This window comes from Sesamum indicum, linkage group LG8, assembly GCF_026168435.1.
Source record: "Sesamum indicum cultivar Baizhima isolate 11 linkage group LG8, ASM2616843v1, whole genome shotgun sequence".
Taxonomy (NCBI): domain Eukaryota; kingdom Viridiplantae; phylum Streptophyta; class Magnoliopsida; order Lamiales; family Pedaliaceae; genus Sesamum; species Sesamum indicum.
Window position 1 is genome coordinate 20741543 of NC_142664.1, and position 24106 is coordinate 20765648.

The 24106-nt window shown below is 34.8% G+C and overlaps 4 protein-coding genes across 11 annotated transcripts; 2 read left to right on the plus strand and 2 right to left on the minus strand.

Annotated features, from left to right (window-relative positions):
- Positions 1 to 105: 105 nt before the first annotated feature.
- Positions 106 to 4868, minus strand: LOC105168656 (uncharacterized). Of its 4 annotated transcripts, none has more exons than XM_088883387.1 (6): positions 4742 to 4868; positions 3424 to 3922; positions 2439 to 2635; positions 1950 to 2129; positions 1671 to 1719; positions 106 to 1003 (listed from the first exon to the last, which is right to left on the minus strand). In XM_088883387.1, the coding sequence occupies exons 2-6, from the start codon at positions 3746 to 3748 to the stop codon at positions 504 to 506; spliced, it is 1251 nt and encodes a 416-aa protein (XP_088739513.1). In that variant the 5' UTR covers positions 3749 to 3922; positions 4742 to 4868; the 3' UTR covers positions 106 to 503. The 4 variants fall into 4 exon arrangements, with proteins under 4 accessions (XP_088739513.1, XP_088739511.1, XP_088739512.1 ...); XM_088883385.1 differs by having other exon boundaries at positions 4606 to 4859; XM_088883386.1 differs by having other exon boundaries at positions 4693 to 4857.
- Positions 4869 to 5850: 982 nt separating this feature from the next.
- Positions 5851 to 10046, plus strand: LOC105168273 (uncharacterized). Of its 3 annotated transcripts, none has more exons than XR_002287650.2 (9): positions 5851 to 6073; positions 7129 to 7479; positions 7964 to 7997; positions 8191 to 8412; positions 8576 to 8665; positions 9083 to 9148; positions 9246 to 9315; positions 9416 to 9463; positions 9583 to 9674. XR_002287650.2 is itself a non-coding variant. In XM_011088290.3 (9 exons), exons 2-9 carry the CDS (start codon positions 7157 to 7159, stop codon positions 9668 to 9670), a joined length of 963 nt encoding a protein of 320 aa, XP_011086592.1. In that variant the 5' UTR covers positions 5851 to 6073; positions 7129 to 7156; the 3' UTR covers positions 9671 to 10046. The 3 variants fall into 3 exon arrangements, 2 of the variants coding, with proteins under 2 accessions (XP_011086592.1, XP_020551878.1); XM_011088290.3 differs by having other exon boundaries at positions 9224 to 9315; positions 9583 to 10046; XM_020696219.2 differs by lacking the exon at positions 8576 to 8665 and having other exon boundaries at positions 9224 to 9315; positions 9583 to 10046.
- A 234-nt stretch (positions 10047 to 10280) lies between these two features.
- LOC105168274 (uncharacterized) lies at positions 10281 to 15350 on the minus strand. Of its 3 annotated transcripts, none has more exons than XM_011088291.3 (7): positions 15200 to 15350; positions 14934 to 15101; positions 13951 to 14033; positions 13746 to 13832; positions 13387 to 13535; positions 13158 to 13289; positions 10281 to 10861 (listed from the first exon to the last, which is right to left on the minus strand). In XM_011088291.3, the coding sequence occupies exons 2-7, from the start codon at positions 15076 to 15078 to the stop codon at positions 10672 to 10674; spliced, it is 786 nt and encodes a 261-aa protein (XP_011086593.1). In that variant the 5' UTR covers positions 15079 to 15101; positions 15200 to 15350; the 3' UTR covers positions 10281 to 10671. The 3 variants fall into 3 exon arrangements, with proteins under 3 accessions (XP_011086593.1, XP_011086594.1, XP_020551879.1); XM_011088292.3 differs by having other exon boundaries at positions 14934 to 15112; positions 15200 to 15328; XM_020696220.2 differs by lacking the exon at positions 15200 to 15350 and having other exon boundaries at positions 14934 to 15190.
- A 4392-nt stretch (positions 15351 to 19742) lies between these two features.
- Positions 19743 to 23858, plus strand: ACLA-1 (ATP-citrate lyase A-1). The gene is made up of 13 exons (XM_011088293.3): positions 19743 to 19897; positions 20071 to 20181; positions 21289 to 21465; positions 21608 to 21769; positions 21885 to 21965; positions 22119 to 22170; positions 22270 to 22384; positions 22493 to 22574; positions 22762 to 22857; positions 22975 to 23076; positions 23210 to 23326; positions 23409 to 23525; positions 23609 to 23858. Exons 2-13 carry the CDS (start codon positions 20083 to 20085, stop codon positions 23678 to 23680), a joined length of 1272 nt encoding a protein of 423 aa, XP_011086595.2. The 5' UTR covers positions 19743 to 19897; positions 20071 to 20082; the 3' UTR covers positions 23681 to 23858.
- Positions 23859 to 24106: the final 248 nt, after the last annotated feature.

Consider the following 24106-nt stretch of genomic DNA (forward strand, 5'->3'; position numbering starts at 1 on the left):
ATTTAAGAATAGAGAAAGAACATGCAACTATGAAAATTTACTTAGTCATACAAAATTATGCGATAACTATGTTTCAATGGAACCATGTGCATGGAACTACCACTGTAAATAAACCATGTACCTTTTTGTTAGATATGCTGTCATATTCCATTCACATGAGATTTTAATATTTCTAGCTATGATGGCAAAAATTATTCAACCTGGCTAGCCATCTAAATCGAACTTCAATCTCATGACAAAGTCACGACTTTGACAGAAATATCCAAACAGCTACGTAGCTCGAACAGCCTGTAGGTTCGTAAACCAGCCTTATCTTGCGGTCAGGAGGCGGACTCATTTCATGCACGTAATCTGGCACCAGCTTCGGCTTGTCAAGTATCATCAGGTTCTTGCGAACCAACCTTTAGTTCGTACTGTACAATCTGCGCATCTGGCTGCTAATGATGCAGCTTTCTGACTATCCTAAAATAATCAGCTTGTAATGCTAAGATCCCGTCTGGTTCTCATGAAGCAATGGTAGTTTGTTCTTCTAAAGCAGCAGTACCCTCAACATGTCGATCATCTGTATCTTGTCCTTGTAATGCTGCTTCAGCTAGCACTTTTAAGTTGAGATCGGTTTCTGGTTGTGAAGCCACTACCTTTTCTGCTTTTGATGAAGCCTCTGGCTCGGCTACACCACCCTCAGCCTGTTCTTGTCGAGCGACATCAACTGCTACCAGAAGTGCATCATTATTTTGGAGCAAGACAGCATTTTCTTCTAATGCTTGTTCCTGCGCTCTTGCAACATGGACGTGTGCCCGTAGAGCTGCTTCCTGTTGTCGTAAAGCAGCATTGTGTGCTCGTAAAGCCGCCACTTCCCTTCTCACTCGCCATATTCGGAACCTAAGCCACCATATGTGTATATACATCTTGCATAACATCGTTGTGTAAGGAAGGACAACCAAAATGATGGAAGCAAAATCAATCCATAGTCTGATCTTGGTGATTTCTAACCTTGGATGCCCTGAAAATTGGCACGTTAGGTTATATTTTCAGACGAAATTTTAGATTAAGTAATTTATCAAAAAAAAAAAAATGACTTGGGTTAGGTTCAGACAGATCCATGTTTCTACGATTTTCATGTTTCCCTTACAATGAGTTCAAAGAGAATTTTTACACGGTTATCAACTAGAGATTATCATGTTATACCAATATAAAGATGAAGTTCGGTCTTATCAACACAGTGATGGTTGTTCTTGCCACATTACAACTAACAAAAATATTGTTACCTGAAAAGTCATAAACCACAACTTTTAGGAAAATCTCTACGACTAAATCTACTTAGTCCCCATGGATGTTGTTAGCCCTCTTTGCTAAAAGATATATCAAGCACTGTCCTTACTAATGTTCTGCTAGGAGACACAGGTATACCTTTTTCTTTTGAACCATTCAACACAACATGTAAGACAATTAGGAGATGACCATTGCATATAGGCATGCCCTGCTGTGTGATATTGCAATTTAAACTTCTACCAAAATAACTGTTCATGGTCATGATAAAATTAATATCAAGGAAAAGAAGGAAGAAATGTGAAGAAATCATCTTTGTCTCTTTCCGTCAGCTCAATTTGTTAAAATGAAAAAAAAAGGGGGGGGAGGGGTGCGGGGGTTGAGGTTAAGTGCAGAAGTACCTGGTGGAAGAATGCTATGATATAAGTGCAAGAGAAGACTCAGAGTACACTGCCATAAGAAAGATACAAGTCAATTAGCTGCAGAAGAGTTCAAGTAATGTCGACCCACTGCAAAACATAGTATCGAACTTCTTCTAATCGATGTGTTTAAGTTAAGCAGTTTCAAAAGATATAACTCATAAATTCAAGATGGAAATATTTACAAGTCAACTTCAGACTCCTAGTAAATTCAATAGTACGATTTCAAAGAGGAATTTTAGTTAGTTAAGATGAACTTACTGCTACCAAGCGTACTCTCTGAAAGTTGAGCCTAATTCTCTCTGGATGTCTTATCAGATCAACCATCACTCTCTTCATAAAACCTGGTGCACTAATAACTACCATGATCAGTGCTTGCAAAAGATTCCAGATGTACACATGCAAAAAGGGCCCATGCTTCCAAAGATAAAAGTTGAGTATCTGCAGAGAAAGGAAGAGGAAAGGAGTTGGCATAGTTGAAACAATCTCACAACAAAATGCACGGAGAAGCTTCAAAAGTGCCGAGTCATTGTCAATATTTCACTTGTCATGTGAAGCACTAGGCACTAATCTCCTAATCCGTAAAATGGGCAATAATATAGCAGTACTCTCAATCAACCCAAGCATACAAGAGATCAAAAGATAATAAACAATAATGTAAAGGAAAAGGGTAATAGAGTTGAAAGAGTTGCTAGTTGAACGCTAGGTTTTACAAAATGCGTTCATCAGGGAACGAATAGCACAATGTACCAGGAAACAGCCTTCCATTCCTTTAACATAGAAGCGGTTGTACTGCTCAATGTTTTTTAGGACCACAACAACTTCATCTTCTGTCTTATGGACTGCTGATACTTCAGGTGCCAGCTTACTAATTGCACTGCTGCAGAAGGGGCATCTGCATCTTTGAGGTCTTGACCGATATTCCCATAATTGCAAGATACAACTGCCTGGACATTTTAAGCGAGCAATCATAAAGTTGTGTACGCATACTGCTGATGGGATTCTATATATTGGATGCCATATAATCAACATAACTAAAGAAGTTAACAGTAAAAGAAATAAACACAAGAACAGTTCCAAGGATAATCCATGCATGTGTGGTAGATAAATATGGATGCACTAAGATTAAAAGATCTCCTTTAACTTTTTGATGGCAAAATAGAATAAAAGTAAATGAATCCACAAAATGCAATAGGTATATTTATAAGGCTTCAAATAATTGTCCAGACCCAGAAAAGATAAAATATGTAAACCTCATCAAGAACCTTTTCCAACATTGTTACCAACTGACAAGGCACTAAATGTATTCTATGAAGAGGCTAACTCCAAAGTTCTTTGCTATCTATTTTCTATCTTCTCTAAAATGAAGAAGCTGTTTTACACTTTTCTACCTCCTTTCTTCAAAACAAGGGATGCAGCCAATTGAGATTCAAAACATAGATTTGATGAGACTCTTGAAAAACCTGTCTCATCTCATTCATTTACGTCATTCTCGAATCCTGAAAGAATAGAGAATTTTTATCTACTAACATGTACTTTTACCGCTAAAACCGGAAAATCTTTGAGTGCAATATCTTAAAACATTCAATGTACTATATAGTACCCCGTAAAGGGAACATGTGAAACAAAGAACCCAAACCCATTCGTGTTAATTTAGTATTGACTTCCATGCCAAAACGAAATTAATATCCAACCATTCACACAAGAAAACACAAAAGTGGAAAAAGGAAGCTACCGCAAAACCAGTGGCCACAGTTTGCCTTGCAAGGTACTCTAAACTCCCCAAAACATATTGGACAGCAGTCATCTTCTGGTGGTTTCTCCCTATTGTATCCTGTCTCCTTCTTCTCTTCTCTACTGGTATTATTCTCTTTTCCACGAGTATTATTCTCTTGTCCACAACTGTTGATGCCTTCATGCATCTCCGTTTGATCCCCAACCTCATCTCTTTGTTTATCTCCTATCTTATTATTAGAAGCGAACATTTTTCCACCTCCATTTCTCTTGTCCAATGCATTACCAGGGACTGCCACTTCCGTTTTCATTGCCTGGTAATTCATCTTATTATTAACAACACTGGTTTAGAATTCCCAGAATTTAACTCCCCTCTATCACTCGATTTCCATTTTAATCGCAAAGGTGAGGTTTCTTAAATCCCCACTCAATTACATTGCCACATTTCACCTTTCTCACCCCAGTTGTCCTCCTGTCTTCCCACATCTTCATGCAAACGACTGCATAAAGCGACATGATTAATCCGGAGAATATCGGTAGGCAAGAGAGAAAGAAGATAAGTATACAGAGAACAGATAGAGATTAACATTCCTAAAAACATGTTGAGGGTTGGAATCACCAACAAATACATTATCTCAGGAAATTAGCTTGGATTGCTTATAATCGCGCACACCATTTTTGCTGCTCAAGACCGAACACGTGCTGTGTCCAGAAAACACATTCAACCCTCCCAAAGGAGACAAAATTCAGAAACTTTATTGCAAATTCAAGAAATTTTTTTAACATAAACCCCAGTTGGGGGGAAAAAAGTTTTTCCATTTTCGAGAGCAATAATTCATCTTTGCATGGGAAACATAACACACCCGTTCAAGCAGAATTCAAATCCAGAAAAACTAAGCACAAAAAAATGCACTGTTCCAACAGAACAGTTAAGATAGACGATTTCCCAAGAACCTGAAGCAGGAATATGCGTCGCCATCACTCATACCAAAAACCCAAAATTTATTCCTCGAAAGAATCGAACAATAAATCAACAATCTTCAGAAAGGACCAATCTTTCAAACATTACGAAACACCCCAGTTATCCAGATCGAAAATCCATCTCATAAAATCAAAATTCCCCCACCCCTCCAAAACCCATTAAATGGGATAAATTACCCTTCACAGAATCCCAGATACTTACACAAACACATCAAAACTCCAATTGAAAAAAGCGTTGGAGTGCCAAAAGGCAAGCGAGGAAGTGAATATCGGAATTGATAGCACGTACAAAGTGAGAATGGGAAAGAAGGTACATCAAAAACAGGGTAGAGTACAACATTTGATTTCACAGAAGCTGAACGAGCGGGAAAATAGCTGCTATGGTTCACAACCTCCAAATTGCCCCAACTTTACTCTTAGAATGTCCGGTACTCTAGCTACCCGCAAATTCCAACCTGAAAATGCCATTCTTTTGCTTATTTATTTTATCTAAATTACACTTTGCACCCTCAAAAGTGTTGCATAATTCGTATTCACTATCCTAAAGTTTAAAAAGTGACAAAAGCATCCCTCCTTTCAACACCCGTTAAAATTTTGGGTAAAAAATATTTTGCTCCCCGAAATATGGCTGTTTTCGATTTTGTCATTTATTTTTTTTTTTTTTGCTTCAATTTATCATACCAACTATACGAGTTTTTCAAAGATATATGTAAAATTTTCCATCAAAAATCTAAATCTAGCATATTTTTTAGAAATAAAAAATATTCTTACAGCAAAGAATGAAATTAAATATAAAATTTAATAAAAACCATGAGCAATATTTTAAAAATAAGGAAGATTTTTTAATATATTCACTGCATACGATAATTTTTCGATAGAAACTTTTACAGTAATGTGGTTGTTTGATGGTGATTGTGTAGTTGGTATTGCAAATTAAAATAAAAAAAATTAAATAGTAAAATATAAAAATAGCTATAACTCAGAGGATAAAATATTTTAATCCTAAAAATTGTGCATAATAGTTGATGTGGCACTAACAAATTTTACTAAGATGAAAATAGCCTTGAATAAACACTTGGAGGGTAAATATGATTAATGACATACTTAAAAGGTGCAAAGTGTAATTAATCCTATTCTTTAATTAATTTTAACTCATATGTATGTTGAATTGACTTATATTTTAAGTATTTTGTAAATGAAAATTTCAAGAATTTGAATTTCGATATGAATTAAAAAGGGCTGATTTTTCGTTTTAAGCATAATTGTAGATTAATCAATCAAAAAGGGCTTATTGACTTAAAATAGTGTTGGGGCCAAAATGCTAAAGGAGTTGTAAGTTTAGGGGAACATGTGCTTTAAAATTACTTTTAGGGGGTCATCTTCTGAATTGCTAAAACGTTGGGGGTTGAGGTGTAATTTCTCCGCATTTGTAATCGTCCAACTGAAATTGATCATAATTGAACTTTGTTTAACGCAGAGCTATCTCTCTCTCTCCCTACTCCGGTTCCGAGAATCCAGCACCCTTCACAATCATACCTCAGCGTACGATCAAGGGTTTTGTGAATATTCTTCTTGGCATTTTTCTCTTCTGGGATTCTATGTTCCTCGGCACATATCAGGAAAAACATCCTTGGAGGCTTGTATGAAACACTGATTCCAAGAAAATCGAGGTAAAATGCTCAAGAGTCAATCTTCGCCCCCAATTCTTGTGCTGCTCTATGTAATTATTTCCAGACATGGATTTTACATAAGTTACATACTGTTAATTTTACATAACTTATATGTAAATGAGTCAACTTCCAGAGTGCGATTTCCAAGTAGGTCGTGGAAAGGAGTTTTTTTTTGTGTGTGTGTGTGTGTGTTGCGTGGAGGTTATGGGCGTTGCGGATTGGGCAGGAGTTCCTTTTTCCATTTTTCTTTTGGTGAAACATATAAAGGTTGTGAGGAATCTTTTATTTCCTTTTAATAAGGAGATGGGAAGGAAAATGCCAGTTGTATTTGACACACTAGCATTCTAAGCATTGCTGTAGTTGTTGTGGTTGCCCTTGACAGTTTTAAAGAAGTTCCACACAAGAATTTGGGGCGGTTAGTAACTAAGCTGGAATCAAGAAAGTTGGTAATAGTGGCTGGATAGTCCCTGCTAAAACTGTAGTACAATCAAGTTGAAGAAGTTGAGAAATGGTACGGTCGTCATCAATTGTGGAGTGAATGCAACAAATTCTTACCTTGTTCTCGGTATCCCGTAAGTATCTATAGGGGGCGGCATATGAGTTGATTCTAGAGAACTTGGTAGTGCACGTGGTTGTGATCAATGGTTCACAATTTGGGTTACCATAGAGTCATATTTGAGTCAGCTATGACCATTGTAAAATGATGCGGATTGTGTCCTGTTTATGTATTATGCATAAGCAGTGGGGTAATTTGGTCTTGTTTTAGACCCATGTCAATTTGTTGTAGAATCTGACTATATTATAGGTTTAATTGTGTTGCTGATAGTCTCCCATACATAGAACAGTACAATAGAAGGCTTTGATGTTGGATTATAGTTTATGTTCATCCAACTTTTGATGTTTTTTCCTTGCTTCATTGAGATAGGTTTGTTGGCCGACTTTTATTTGAGATTAAGTTAGCTGAAGTTATATCATCCATCTGGCACTGGATTGATCTGATCACTTAGTTATAAAATGTTTTGAAGAGTATGAAATAACCATGAGATTCGGAACAGGACTGTTAAATTGTACTTGGTGGCGGTCATGGCAGCTGACACAACGGCCCCAAGTTATTGGTTGAATTGGAGGTTCTTACTCTGTGCAATATGGATCTTAGTAGCTATGATGATTGCAGCACTTTTAATTTGGAGATATGAAGGGCGTAGCAAACCTAGATACCGACAAAGTGGAGATGAACAGGAAGCAGCAGGATGTTTGTATGATGATGAAGTTTGGGGAACTTGTTCGAAATCAATCCATCCCATTTGGATGCTTGCTTACAGGATAGTTGCATTCAGTGTACTACTTGCTTTGCTTCTTGCAGACATTATCATCCATAGTGGCCGCAAATATTATTTTTACACTCAGTAAGGCGTCTTCATTTTGTTTCTTCATCTTTTGGCCTAAAATTTACTCTTTGACAAAGCCCAAATTGAGCATTTGAGCAATTCTTTTCAGTTGTATTCTGTGGTTTTCCTTAGCTTTTGTTCTATTCGGTTGTTGACTTGGATTCGTAGCTTTCTTTCGGAAATTCTATGGTTCATGCTTATAGACACCTTTGGAAGAACTTATTATTTCAATCACTTTAATCTTTTCACTATCCGCAGCATTTGTTATTTTGTAACGCAGTGTAGTTTCTTCTTGTCTAGCTATATTACTCCATTTCCATGACTGTCTTCCCATGAAAAATTTCCATTTCAGCTAATAAGGGAAAACTCGCCATTATATACTGGAACACTTTGCTTAACCATGACTAGATTTGGAACTTTGTGAAACTCCAAACAATATCCAGATGATGTTAATTGTGTCTCTAATGTGTTACTTTTCCCTCACTCTTTTCTGGTCAAACAGGTGGACGTTTACTTTGGTCACCCTTTATTTTGGGGTATGTGCTCATTTCTACGGGCTGCCTCTACTTTTTATACTTTATGTCAACTAAAGGCTATGAATTATGTAACCGAATTTTCTCCATTAAAGTTTTCTGTGTTAACTATATGGCTTTCTGGACTCAATCTATCAGTTCTATCCTACACTTTGCAAGATCAGATATTTTATGGGGTTTGGTTGGATTTTTTTAGCTTGGGTCTTCGCTCTCAATTCATGGATGTCTACGTTACCATCGTGAAGCGGAATCAAGAAGGCACTATTGTGTTGGTCCAGATGCAGACCATGGCTCATATGTACCACTCGGGGAAAATGCAGATCTGTCAAGCATGACCGGAAGCTCTAACCATCATGGTGAACCTAATTGGAGAACTGCTGCATCAGCTTGGGGATATGTCTTCCAAATAGTTTTTCAGGTAATTGTTCTGAATATTCTTAAATATGTATTGTTACTATTCAGATGGAATTAATGAAGATGAAAACTTGTTATACCGTGATAGCTTCAATTTCATTTATAATTTGGTCAAGATTCACTGTGCTTATCCTATTTCTTGTCCATTTCTTTTACTTCGGGTATAGATGTGTGCTGGGGCTGTGGCGCTCACAGATATAGTCTTTTGGTCAATTATTTACCCGTCTCTCATTACCAGAAATTACAGATTAACTTTTGTAAGTATAATACTTTCAAATCTATATTTGTTGCGTGTTTTAATTGTTTCAGCATAACAGTGCCAAGCTGAAAGAAACAACTTTCTATTTAAATGTAACTTGAGGTGCTTCATGGATATACATGAATTCAGTCTGCTACAATGTATGAGATATTCAAATCCCGACTTATCTATCTGAAATCCGAGCTTAAAATCGTTTCATGTTAGCAAATGTTGCTCGAGAAGAAAAACCTGCATATCTGGTGCAATGCTCGATCTAGAGCATTACTATAAGAATCCGAACCTAGCTGAATTATAATCCGTTTGTTATTATTTCGAATAAGGAAGATTTTCTGAACATCTTATGCAAACAATTCACACTTCATACCAACTTATTTGCCTTTTTTCAGTTATTGAATTGATTACTTACTGTCTGCAGCTGGTTCTTTGTATGCATTCTGTCAATGCTGTTCTTCTCCTCGGTGATGCAATTTTAAATTCCCTGGTAGTCCCTTATTGACTTGATTCTTTGAACTACTACTATTGAATATATTATTAATAGAACTATAATGACTTCCAGCGGTTCCCCTTCTTTCGAATAGCATATTTTGTTCTCTGGACGTGTATTTATGTCATTTTCCAGTGGATAATCCATGCTTTTGTATCAATGAGGTATCTTTTCCCCTTTCCTTCCTGTATTGTTACCTTTAATACTTCCTAACAAACCTTACTCGTTCATCGTTTACGCAAAAAAAATTCCTTATTGCAACAGGTGGCCGTATTCTTTTCTAGACTTGTCATCTCCATATGCTCCCTTATGGTATGGACTAATTTCTTTTACCCTTTGTGCTTGATATGTAATCTCATATAACTCCAAATTCACACAGAGAATTTAGTCAATGTTCTTTCTTTTCTCTCGCCTCTAACCAAATCTTACAGGTACTTTGCAATCGGGTTGCTGGTTTTTCCATGTTTTGGGATCTTTATCATCATATTCAGGGTCAAGCAATGCTATTTAGCAAGATAATATTTCAATGCATCGAATATGAGCCTACAATCTCTATATACATACACCTCCAACATGGTAGCAGCAATAGCTCATGTTGCTCCCAATTGACTGAAGGATGTACTGATAACTTGGATCATATGTATGTACTGATTGATTGCTGACAATGATTCACAAATTGTCACAGTGATCATTTACGACTCTGTAAAAGCTGTGCCTTGACCTAGTGTTTAGTGTTACATTACTTTTCTGGGTTAAATCTTTCAGGAGATTAGCATCTGAGAGTTGAATAATAGTTGTCTAATTGTCTATACAGTAAGACCTGGAGGATTTTTAAAGATCCTTTAATTTCCATTTTATCAGTGAAATGGGGAGAGACCCAACAAGATTTTGTTCATTCTCTGACCTTTTTGCTTCAGTTCCTAAGACCTAACAATACTTGACTGGTCAGATCCAGTTATATCTAGATTTTCTATGGAGCAACTCCATTAGTACATATGTAATGATGCAAAATGCTGAGGCTGGAAAACAATTTTCAGCAATTAGTTTGATTCTTACAGGTCTACAAGTCAAATTAATCCAACACAAGATGTGTTATTCTCATTGTGTAAAGTGTAAAATGCACCAAGCGGGTCCATTAATCCCAGGCAGGGTTTTCTTGAATGAAAATAAAGAATCACAAATCTCATAACTGAAGTAACTTACAGACCCCTACCAGATAAAATGATCAACACTTAGAACAGCTCAGAACATCACAAGATCCAACATCCCAAGTGAAAAGCAAGGATTAACAGTAAAGGCTTACAGAAACTCAACACCATAGGCAGGATCTACAATTGAAATAAAAGTTTCAATTAGTGATTCCAAGATTCTGAGTCCTCAGATACATCAAAGTTTTGCCTCTTGAAGTTCCTATTTCCAGCTCCCTTCCCTTGCACAATTCACTGCCTTTCCACAAATGTTATAGGGTAGACAACTGGTGAACTGGCTGTTAGTCATGAATGCCTCTTTGGCAGATCGTACTAAGCCTTTACATGTTCTCTGATAAACTGCTCTAACTGAGCGATATCACTTGTCAAGCCAGATGCTTCTGCAACAGTAACTTTGTTCTGGCACTGAGAAAATGCAAATGCTTCTCCAGGTACCCCTAGGCTAAATTCATTAGTAATATCTGCTGAAGATAGTGCTGTCCTTGATGCACGGAGCTTGTCACTGAGAGAAAAAAGGAAGCCAACAGGTCAATTTCTATATGCATTATACTGAAATGAGAGGTTTCTTCGGGAGTGAAAATCGACTTCTTTTGAGTGAAACTGTAAACTGATAAAGATTAGATAAAACCAGCATGCAATATATGCAAGATACAAATGGTAACAGGACAGATCACTATATAGAAAATGGATGTTGATAGAAGATCACCGCGGACTTATTATTATAGACTAATGCTGCTTTTCTAGAATGCAATCGGTTCTTCTACTTTCACACTCGTTTGGCTCAAGTGAGAGGAAAAGGGAAGTGGAAGGGAGAGGGGAAGTGAAAGGGGGAGGGGGAGCGGAAGGGAAAGAATAAAAGTTGTTTGGTATGATTGGAAAGGGAGTAAACATCAAATGCTTCCCCTTGTTTGGTACGAGGAAAACATATTGAGAATAAAAGACTAATTTTTGTAATTTTACTAAACTATCCTACTCTTCATTTTTTGTATTAGAAAAAATAATTAAATTAATATTATACTAATATAATTTTAATATATCAAAATTTAAAAACCTTATTAATAAAAATATTTTATCAAATAAGAATAAGAATATTTTTTATTAATAAAAAAATCATCAAAATGAGTATTGGTCATTTATTTTAAACTGTTTAGTTTAAATAAAATAAAAATCACTAACAATGTTTTCAACTAACGAATTCGAGTTCGAACATCACTGCTTTTGTCGATAACAAAAACAACTTTGGAAAAAAATTATATATATAGATATATATGGGTAATACAGTAAATAAAAATAAAAGTGTACCTTTTTGTCTTTTTGACCTTTATACTTTCACTTTTCCCCTCAATTTTGGATGGAAACAAAAATTGGACTCAGGAGGGGTTTCATATAAATCGAGTTTTACATCACCTCCATCTCTTCCAGCTAACCAACCACCAAATTATCTCTTATATATTTATTTTTACTTCCACTTCTCCTATGCTCCCACTTTTCACCCTAACCAAACACACTCTTAGTAAGTTGGGGCTTTGCAGTTTGATGAGAGAAACCGGGAACTAAAAGAGGGAGTGTAAGTGAATTCGTTTTATAAAGGGAAAGCAAAATGTTTTTCTTTCAAGTTCTTTTCGTATGACGCAAAACAAAATAAATTTTAGACATGTCCCCTTGTTTGGTATGACTAAAAAACGGTGAGAATACAAGATTAATTTTGTTTGTTTTACCAATTTGTTCTTTTATCTTCACCGTGTAATAGAAAAGGAACAAACTATTATTATAATAATTTCAAATTACTCCTGGAAAAGTTGTACATTAAACTTGAAAGTTTTTCCAGAAAAGTTAATAGAAGTTCTAGCAAAAGAGAAAGAATAAAAGTGAAACACTTTTTAGCAGAGAAGGAATAGGCAAGCAGAAAATATAAATAGAATAAATATAGTTGGAGGGAATTTGTTTCTAGATGATATAGTAAATTAAAATCAAAATAAGGATTTTGTATTCTTTTAGCCATATACTTCCACATTTCCACCCAATTTCAGACATAATCGAAATGGGAACCAAACGGATTTCATATACATTCGATTTTATTTGCCCCCCATTTGTTCTTTCTAACCAAACACCAAAGTTATTCCTATACACACCCTTATATTTCCACTTTCATTATACATTCACTTAACCCAACTAAACAAGCTTCGACTCTTTTCTTACGCGCCACATCATAAATCGTAAATCTAGCAATTCCTAAAATAGACTTTTCCTCCCTTCCTAATATTTGAGCTCTTAAGCTCTCCTCTGTTTTGGATTGATTCATGAGTAAATCTATGTTTTTCTCTCATACCCAATGTCCACGTACGAAAACAGCACAGGATATTGATTTCATGGAAGACTCAATTAATGCTTTTCATCAGCTTAATTCTTGTTTCCAGATTACTCTATAAATATTTGCTTTAATTAGGGTTGACCTTGTTCATCCATTAGTCAAGTCTAGCAACAAAATGTTTGTCAAGCATAGATCCTAGAATATCTTTTCTATCCTTATTCACTCAATATTCCTGTTGCATTGCGTCAATTAACATTCTCTAAAATTAATTTGGCTGCATCGATCATTTGTATTTGGGATATTTTAGTTGCCTTCTTTATGGCAACACATAGAATGCTCTCATCAGGCCAGCAATTTTTCACACTTGTCAAATGCAGATTTAGTAACTTAAAGGTGATGGAAGCCAAAACCAATCATTTCTAAACTGCAAAAAATGTGAAAAAGACAGTAACTACTGGAATAAAAATGATGTAGGAAATCATCTTACATTTCCTTCTCCAGCTGTCTTCTGATGAAATCCTTTGTATGTGCTGTAACTTTATCCACCTTGTTGCACAAGATAAGTAGTGGAATCTTTTTCTTCACTACACTTGCTTTGGTCAAAATATCATATAAGTACCTTTAGCCAAAAATGAGAAAATAACGTTAGCCATTTTTCAAGCACTGGCACTCATGTGTCTATGCATGTCTACAGATAAAATCAAAGAGCCACATACTCAGAAGCAGCACGGACGTTTGGTAGAAACTCCACAGCATCCACCACAAAAACTATGCCGGCTGCTTGAGCCAAGAACTCGTCCAGTTTAGGTCGAAGTCGTGAATGGCCAGGAACATCAACAATGTGAACGGGCTTTATCTTTCCCTTCTACAAGTAGTCAAATTAATAGGAACAAGTTAATTAATATGATTAAAATACTCATCATGCCTTAGAAAACAACATGTTTCCCTGTAACTTCTTGCGATATTAGGAAGAATTAACTGTCCTACTAAACATTAAAGATTTCCAATACCATCCACTAACTAAACATGCTTGATAATGCTTGTATGAATATTTCCAGAAAATAAAGTGCATTACCTTACTCGTCTCAGAGTGTAGAACAAAAGTTCCTTCATTTGGTTCCATTGATGTGACAGTACCTTGATGCGAGGAGCCATCTCGAAGCTAGAATAGGTAACAAATCATGTATTGAGCTAGTCTAATTAAAAAAACATAAACTGCAGCTATGCTTTATTCAAATTATCCTGAATTTCCCGCTTAAAACTGTCCTATTGATGCTTACCTGGTAAAAAAGAACAGTTTTACCACTTCCACTAAGCCCAGTTAGTAAAATGGCGTTAGATGATCTACGCTTGAAAAGACGAACTGCAAAGTAATAGGACATAAACATCAAAGTCACTACTAGGACATAAACATCAAAGTCACTACTGGGAATTGGGGAAAAATTGTTGAGAATAGAACTGGAAAGTAGATAAAGACAAAGCCAAAAGTTATATACCCTCACTGTGGACATTACAATATGTTGCTCAGAGAAAAGGAAAAGATCCAAGAAGATCATTTAGGAATTATCCTATCAATAACATCTTCACAGTCTGCATTCCCTATCTCTCCAGAACACACACACACAGACACATATATAAAGAGAGAAATACATAGAGACACACCCTTCTCCACATACACAGACGAACAAGCACATTTATCACTCTAAAAATCAACAAGGAAAATGTAGACGTCAGTATATGTAATTTATTAGTTCCCACTGCATTATCATGTGTACACCTCCCTTCTTATTTTTAAGTTCTTCTGTCATTTTCAACGCAAAATTGTAGGTCTTAGTCCAAGTAATTATTCCAAACTGCATTTTCAAATGCAGATTACCTTTACTCCAAATGGATGATTAGGGAGAAATTCTCTGGAACTTGCTTGTAGAGGTCCAAGATAAAAGATAAAATGACAAAAACAATTTAGAACAATAAAAACGATAAGTGATGTTTAAAATGGAAAAGCCAACTCTCCAGCTACACTGCTGAGTAAAATCTTCTGACATATATCCCTATCAACAACTAAATAAAATTGCAAACTTTAGGGACGAGTTTGCAGCCAATTTTAAGGCTATAGAGCATCACAAGAAAACTTCCCACTAGAGCAACAAAGAAAATCCCAACACACAACGACTCGCCACCAGTGTAGGTAAAGCAAAGTCCAAAGAACTCAAAACTTAATCAGAAACGGAACGAAATTAAGACTTTTCCGACAGAAACTTACTGATTAAGAAGAAAAGAACTGTGAACAGGACTACCCCGATCGCGGCGTAAAGCTGTGGGGGCGGGATTTCCCGAACGAATTCTTGCGCTTCGTTCAACCACTGCTGCAATTGGATCTTCACTTCCTCCAACTTCTCTTTGTCCATCGCGCCAATTGACAAATTCAAGACTGTAAAACCCCTTTTTTTGTTGGAGATTTGCAGCATATATTGAGAAAAATTTTCAAGTTAAACCGGAAAACTCAACGGCCGCCGAATCGAGGCTTACCTGGTCGATTTCCGGCACCGTTGGAATGGAAATGTTGTTTTTCCGATCTCTCAACAACGACAAGGGACTCCGTATGGTGCAGGAAGGTTTTCTAATTTTATATCTTGGGGTTTATTCAAAAAGCAACTTATTTGTTTATTTTTTTAGTAACAATACATAATTACATAAATACACTAATATCAATAAATTAATCAATATCCATTCAACTTAAATTTTAAATTTTAATAAATTAATATTACAATAAAACTCACATTAAGTGATATAAATACTCACACATTTGATGGGACTCGAACAGATAACATTGAACTTTTTTTTATTTTTTTATTGTGGTGTAAATTCAAAGAACTATTATTATTTTAAAAAGAAATCAATTACAATAATTCATGTCGAATATTTATGTCTAAATAAATCAATTACAATCATTTATAACGAAAATCTACATCTAACAAAGAATCCTACAACACCTACTAGGGAATATTACGCAATTTTTCTTATTATAATAGCAATTAAAGATTTTATTATATGATTGATGTAAATGTACACATATTTGATAGGATGATTTGAAAGTAGAATTTTAAGACGTGAATTGTAGTAATTTGCTTTTAGAACCTTATAAATATGCTTTATGATTTTTATTCAAATTTTGTTTCTTAAATAATAAATTAATTTATACCTTACTTGTAACACGAGAAAATAAAAGACTTTATGCTTCAACTTTCTATGAATTTTATTTTATTTCTTAGCAGCGTAACAAAGTAGTATTGTATGTATAAGTATGTGCATATATGTTTATTTATAATTCTTTAATTTTATAGTTTATAAATTTTATCTTTATATCTTGTATAAATGTAAGTCATTGATTTAATTTAAATAGATCTGAACTATTGATTTATGCATCAATACAGACCGATGATTAAATTCATCGAGAAATATATGTTTTATTTAGATATAAATGTGTATGTATATAAGAATATTGATTTATGTATATCCATATATATTTTCCATTCCTTTATCATATGTAACAAACCAAACATTATCTAAAAAGTTTGATTAATTTTTCTATTAAATACTTTATTCTATCCAAACATCTGCAATGGAATAAAATTTCTAGCAATCAAAATCCCTACAATTTTATTCCAAATATTATATATATTTCATCCCCAATAAAACAAACAAGGCCCAAGTACCTAACCGTTGTAAATTATTTATTAGTTCATGATGGTGATTAGAGGCGAAACTATCTATTTTTTTATTTTTTATTTTTTTGTAAAAATAATATGGAATATTTGTACGATGTACTATTTTTACATCAACTACAATTACATTTAACGGAATAAAATAATATGATCGGAACATGTATAAAAATAAAAACAATATTCACCACTTGCAGTGAATATTTAAGAAGTTTCACAAGTCAATAAAGGGAAGCTGCCTCCAACAAGACTTTTCATACTGTAGTACGACTTAAATAATCAATTCCTCCTTTCTTCCACAAATATATAATTAATTGAGAGAGGCTGTGTTTGCTCAGTTTTTTAATAGTTTATTATAATAAATTACTATTGAAGTAATTGATTTTCTAAATTTATGGTTGATCAAAAGCCTAAAATTTTTATGTTTACTAAACTCATATTACTCCATTTAAATAATTTTAAAACGATCATGCATGATCAAAAGTAATTCTAAATTTTAAGTGTCGAACAACTATACGATTATAATGAACTTAGAAAGTAGTTTTGAGAGTTTTAACTCAATTCGGGTCGAGATTCGTAATGACATGACAATTCTTATAGTGTGAGATCCTTAGTGTATCCTTCGAGCTGGATGGTTGAGGTCGGCCTACTACACAGAATTAAGCATGTTGAGATGGCCCTGAGATAGGACCTTTCGATGCTAAAATCAAAATCTGTTCGAGGTTATTAGAGTTGCAGATGTCATGCCTCGGATCAGAGGTCACAACACAATCATTACCAAACAGTGGATCCATACTCAATAATACTATTGCTAAACAATAAAATCCCAAAACATTATTTGTAGCAGAAAGACATAATCTAGAAGTTTAACTACAGAATTGAGTAACTAAACAACTAGAGACAGAAGGAGAAGTTCCAAAACATAATTATCTATAAAACTTATTAATCAACGTTACATGTGCATTTTTTGATTAGCTACCAATTCCAATGAAGCTCATCCTCACACTCCTCATACACCCCATCTGTAAGATATGGTAAATAGCAAGAGCGACTAATTGCTTAGTAAGTAGTCTCTACCTCTTACCAAATGAGAGTATAACACATTGATAATGCATAACTATCATTTGCAATATGTTCAAAATCAAATGAGGAAAATATAACACTTCAAAACATTTGCAAAAAGAATGAGAATTTCTAAACTTTTTGATCAAAATAAATGTGTACAAAATAATCATGTGTGACAACCACAATCTTATTTAAATAATACAAGTGCTTTTGTAAATCAACCATTTTAGTTAAATACCCATGCTCTCATTCACTAACAACATAACAGACGTTATACTTATTTGTGACTATTATTATAATTCATAGTCCGGTTCTCAATCTCTAACCCTGATTGAGAGGGTCATAAAGAAGTTCTCATTTTTTAACCCTAACTGAGAAGTCAGACAGAAGTTCTCAATTTATAATCTCAATTGAGAGGGCTCAAAACAACTCTAGCTTTCCCAATTAACTATGATTTCATTAACGGTTGAGCATGTTCCGTCTATCAATCGATAAACTTGAGTATGTTTTATTATTACTTAAAATTATCATACAATTTGTCACACGTGTCTCTATTTTCAAAAGATGTCAAAAACATAATAGACAATACAATAATTTTGATACAACAATAATGATTTTCAAATTTCAAGATTGAAAAAGTGCCTGCATCAACATTTAACGAAAAATCCTATCACATGTACCTCAATTTTGAACTTACGAAAATATCATATGCTCCCATCGCATTTTGCTTTAAATCCAAAATTATCATTTGAAATCAGAAAATATTTAAGAAAATATCACCTAAGAGGAAAGAAACCACTTACAGAATATTCTGAAGTTGAATTCACTTATTTATGCCACTTGTTCCAAGTTGAATCTTATAAGTCAATTGATTATAATTCTTATAAATCAGTAATTACTTAAGTCATATTTATCCTAATAAAATAGGCCTTCAACCTATTAATCCCAGAGAAACAATTCTCTCAGCGCTAGTTCCTTAGAGCATCCCGAGCTAGACGATATAGGTCGGCTTAACACAAAAAATTTTAAGTTTATTGAGATATTTTTAAGCTAAGACCTTTCGATATTAAAATTAAAATATATTCGTGATTATTTGAGTTTAGAGCTCGATTACAACATAATAAATATATAGTTGTAAAATGCCTTAGTATATTTATAAAGTTCATGGATCAAAATCCACACTGTCCTGGTTGAGGGTTTTCATATGTTTTGAGGTCTTTTGTACAACATTAATTGGCTAACCTAACAAGAAACTGGATTTTCCAAATCTGTCTTAGAATTCTTTATTTGATTTTCTGTCAAGTCTGAAAAGGAGGTTCATGAGTGATGCCTGCTAAGTGCATAGAAAATTGATATTGGGACAACATGTATTCCCACTACAATTATTTTTTTCCTTTTATTTTTCAGTAGGAAATTGAAGTCAATTATAGAGTATATAAATTGAGGTAGCAGTCCAGTATTGACTAGGTACATCATATTCTTGGACTGGCATTTTAATGTCAACAAGCATTTGGGAATTATCAATTTCCAATCTAGACTTTTTTCTTGCATACTCCAAGATTATTTGGGAATTATCAATTTCTCTATTCATCTTTTTTTGTAAAAGGTTTGTTTTACTTTTTTAATACGGGCGAAAATTTGATTTGAATAATCAATTATTTTTAATGCAAAACATTAATTTATAATAAGATATTTGGTACAAAACTTAGGAACACTACTTGTTACATTGTTATATATATTCAGTTAGAACTGTCGAAAATTATAGACATTAATTAAAAAAAGCTATTTATAGAACTAGTAGTTACAACTAAGACGCAAATAAAATAAAATATTTTAGTTACAAACATACAAAAATTCTATTAATGGATTATACCTATTCAATTAAATCATAAAAACAGATAAAGTCCGAATAAGTAAAACAAAATATTTTCTTTCTAAATCCATTCATTGGACGGTTATACAAAATGGACGAAACATCAATGCCGCGGAATAAATTTTATGCTCCCATATCCATTATTATTCACATAAATGGACACATGAATGTACTGATCACAAGTATCATTTGAATGAACTTTTATTCTTTTCCCCTAAATGACAGGAAAATAATAAAATTTCTTACCAAACAAGGTGTGCTATTCAAGTTCCTCATTTTGGACCATATAGCATTACATCTTTTACCAGGTGAGTTGATCCACATGGGTAGGTAGGTAGGCAGCCTTGTTGTGCCTCATGGGTCCATGTTTGCACACGATTTCCCGCTAAAATATGACAAGAAAACCACTTAATAATTATTTTTATTGCAGCCCAAGTAGATCAAACTGCCTAACTATAAATAGAGGTATCAGAATTTCAAGATTTCAGCTTGTGTTGATAGGGAGTTGGCCATCTGTCCCAATCTGAGTGCAGATTCTTGGAGCCTCCGCTCTGTGTTCATTCAACAGTAAAGATCTCAACTTTCTTCAGTTTTCTTATTATACTTTGACGTATTTTAGTAAGTTTGAGGTTGTGATTGGATCTTGACAATTCTTGTTCCAATTTGAGGGTTCTTGATTCTGATCTGGAAATGGGGATCTGGGCTCAGTTTTTTGTGTTTGCTTTGAACTTAAAAATCAGGTTGAGAAGAAAATGGCAAGGAAGAAGATCCGAGAGTATGATTCCAAGAGGTTGTTGAAAGAGCATTTCAAGAGGCTTTCTGGGTCTGAGTTGGAAATCAAATCTGCTCAAGTGAGTTCAATCCTTCTTTTCCTTTCTTCATATTGTTGGATTGGATTCTCTTGAGATCTCTAGTCATTTCTGTTCTTTTAAATTCTCCAAGATTTAGATAATTTTTATCATGATTGGTTGGGCATTTCTGCGTGTTTTCAAGAATTTGATTGTTGTGAAAGAAGAAAAGAGTTTATTTTTTATTGGTGGGGTTGTTTGCCTAAATCTTTGAGATTTTGGGATGCTGCTCAAAGTACGTGAATTTTTAGGCAGGTTTTCTCATCTGGCTATGTAAACAAATTAGAATGGCTATGATGTGTTTTGTAGATGGAAACTACTGCTGTTGAGTTGTTGTTAGCATGTTCACACCGTTCGACTCGTTTAACATTTTCTTGTGCAAAATAAAACCAAATCTTATAATTTAAGTAAACAATTAGGATGATTGTATGTTAAGAAGTTTTATATGGATAAATGTTATTGGCTATCAAAGTATAAAAACTTGAAGACTCCTTTCTTTATATTTTCTGTTTTAAATGCAAAGGAAATTCCTGAAAGCTGACACATCATATTAAGCTTTTTTTTCGTCATTCTTCTTCTTCTTCTCTCTCTCTCTCTCTCTCTGGGTGGGTAGAGTAGAGGAGAAAAAGAAAGGGAAAACCCTTTTTCTTGTTTGCAATATGATATTCCAAACTTTGTTTTTTTTGGCTTTTCTTGTATGTAACATAGTATTCTGCAAGATTTGTCTTGTTTGGGCATAAAAAAGGTCGAAATTTGGAATCAATAAGTCAAACTTTTAGAGGCTTCTCTTCGCATACTAAGATGGGATTAATAGAAATTCAAGAAATAGCAAACTGTGGAAGAACTCCCAAGGACAAGAATATGCTCAATGCTTCAAGATAACACAGATCACCGGATATTCTTCCTAAAACCATTTTGCACTTAAGTTCAGATTTTTTATTGTTGGCAAACTGTTCAAGCGAAAAGAAGCCAATAATCTTGCAATAATGCTTGGCATGTATGTGGATGCAGAGTGTAGAATTTTAACTCAAGCTATCAAATTGCATAAGCTTAATTCAGAAACAAGTTCTAAGATTCCAATAACACCACATTTTCTCATGATGGTTTTAGGTCACAGAGTCTACTGATTTCAAGGAACTAGTGGACAGGGAACCCTGGCTCTCATCAACAAAACTGGTTGTCAAACCAGATATGCTATTCGGAAAGCGTGGGAAGAGTGGCCTTGTTGCTCTGAACCTTGATTTGGCCGGAGTTGCTGCCTTTGTGAAAGAGCGACTCGGCAAGGAGGTGCTTACATTATCATTTTACAGTGTTGCTTGTTTCAATTCTTCACAACATATGTTGCATGACATATTCATGTACCAATACCTAAGGCAGAGATGCAACTTAAATTTTGATTTTCTGCCGATGTATTTCTGGCTCTAAACAGGTGGAGATGGGAGGCTGCAAAGGGCCCATTACCACGTTCATTGTTGAACCATTTGTTCCACATAATGAGGAATTCTACCTAAACATCGTCTCTGAGAGGCTTGGTTGTAGTATTAGCTTTTCCGAATGTGGAGGAATTGAGATTGAAGAGAACTGGGACAAGGTAGTCTGAGCATCTCCTTTTTCTTCTTTTATTTCTTGGGAAATGTATTTTGGGTCCGGAAAAAAGGTATCTTAATTATCGCGTTAATCTGTGATATCTTTTTTCCTCTATCCAGGTGAAAACTATCTTTGTGCCAACAGGAGTTGCCTTTACATCAGAGCTATGCGCTCCGCTTGTGGCGACACTCCCCTTGGAGGTATATCTATGATTTATCAACATAGTTTGATGTTTTTTTCTTTTTTCGTTCCTTGCAGTTAGATAGTTTTAACTGAATAGCATGCATCAAAATTATATGAGCATAATGCTATACATTACAATTGCGTACATGAGATTCTTTTACGTGATCCAGATTAAAGGTGTCATTGAGGAGTTCATCAAAGTTATCTATGATTTATTCCTAGGTAAGTGTAAGGTCAAGAAAAGTTTGACTTCTTAACATATTTAACGTTGTCAACCTTCTCTGGTTTTGGGAATAACCAAGACATTTTCTTTTGACTCAGATCTGGACTTCACTTTCCTCGAGATGAATCCTTTTACCCTGGTTAACGGAAGGCCTTATCCTCTTGATATGAGAGGCGAGCTTGACGACACTGCTGCTTTTAAGAATTTCAAAAAGTAATGTTGTCGTATTTAATCTTGAAATCCCATCTGTTAATTAAATATGTATAACTAGACCGTATATGTCATTCTTCTATTGTTTCTTACATGATTTTGATCTTGCAGATGGGGAAATATTGAATTCCCGATGCCGTTTGGAAGAGTCATGAGTCCTACTGAAAGCTTTATTCATGGACTTGACGAAAAGGTACTGATCAATTCACAATGCAGCGTTCTTGAAGACATCAAATTTTAGTCTCTTAGACTTTTCATGTACTGATATTTGAATTCAGGAACTAGTAGATAGAATTTTCTATAACTCTGGAATTGAGTAGCTAAATCTAGCAGACTTTAACGTGAAAGCTTATCTATTTCTCTTTCATTGGTATTTGCAGACGAGTGCGTCGCTCAAGTTCACTGTCTTGAACCCCAAAGGACGGATTTGGACTATGGTTGCTGGAGGAGGTGCAAGTGTCATCTATGCGGATACAGTGCGTTCTTTGACATTCTTGATGCACTTACAAACCCCAGAATTTCTTAAAAATATTCTGTTTCTTTTTTCTTTTTGGTACTTTCGCCTCACAATAGTCTTTTTCGCACGGCTATAGGTTGGGGATCTCGGCTATGCTTCTGAGCTTGGGAACTATGCAGAATATAGTGGAGCTCCGAACGAAGAGGAGGTGTTGCAGTATGCCCGAGTTGTCATTGATGTAAGAACTGCCTTCTTTTTGAACGAGCCATTGTTGAAAAGTCATTCATTACTTTCATCCATGGAATTTAACCTCGCGAACTTAAAGTAATAAAACACAACATTGTCAAATATACTAATGAATCGAATTACAGTGCGCAACTGCAGAACCTGACGGGAGAAAGAGAGCACTTGTAATTGGTGGTGGAATAGCTAACTTCACCGACGTTGCAGCCACATTCAGTGGCATTATTCGGGCACTAAAAGAGAAGGTACCTAAACCTCAGACGTTGTTGCAAATACAAATTCTTGATTAGAAAACCCAAGTTTTAACTTGGTTGCTCCTCGTAACAGGAGGCTAAGCTTAAGGCTGCAAGAATGCACTTATACGTTAGAAGAGGAGGTCCAAATTACCAAAAGGGCCTTGCAAGAATGAGAAGCCTTGCAGAAGAAATCGGCATCCCCATTGAGGTATAATCGGCATTTCCTCTTCTTCTTTTCTTCTGTTTTGTTTGCGGACACTTAACCTTAGTTCTTACATGGTTCGGGTATAGGTGTATGGACCCGAGGCAACGATGACTGGCATTTGCAAACAGGCTATTGAGTGCATCAGTGCTGCTGCATGAAGTTGCTAATGCTGATGTTCTTACCTACTCTTTTATTGCACTGTGATTTAGTCTAATGTTGTACCCAATATTTTCAAGAACTTCAAAGTGTACTCTTGACTTTTTGCATAAATGGGCCTCAAGGAAAGGCCTTTAGGCTTGCAAATTACCTTCAATCCAAGTCAAAGTCTTTCTTTTACCTACTTCTCTACTTATATGCAATCCTGTGTTCTTGTGTTTTCATTTTCAATTTTTGAAACATTAATTAAAATAAAAATATATTTGTTTATATATATTTGTAAATAATGAAAACTGTCAAATAATATATTAATTATTAATTATATCTATATTCTCTTTATATTCGCGTGGCTCAAATTCGGTGGTCGCCCCAGCGGGCGGCACGAGGGGGTTGGGTTAACTTTTATTATCTTTTATAAATTATAATTT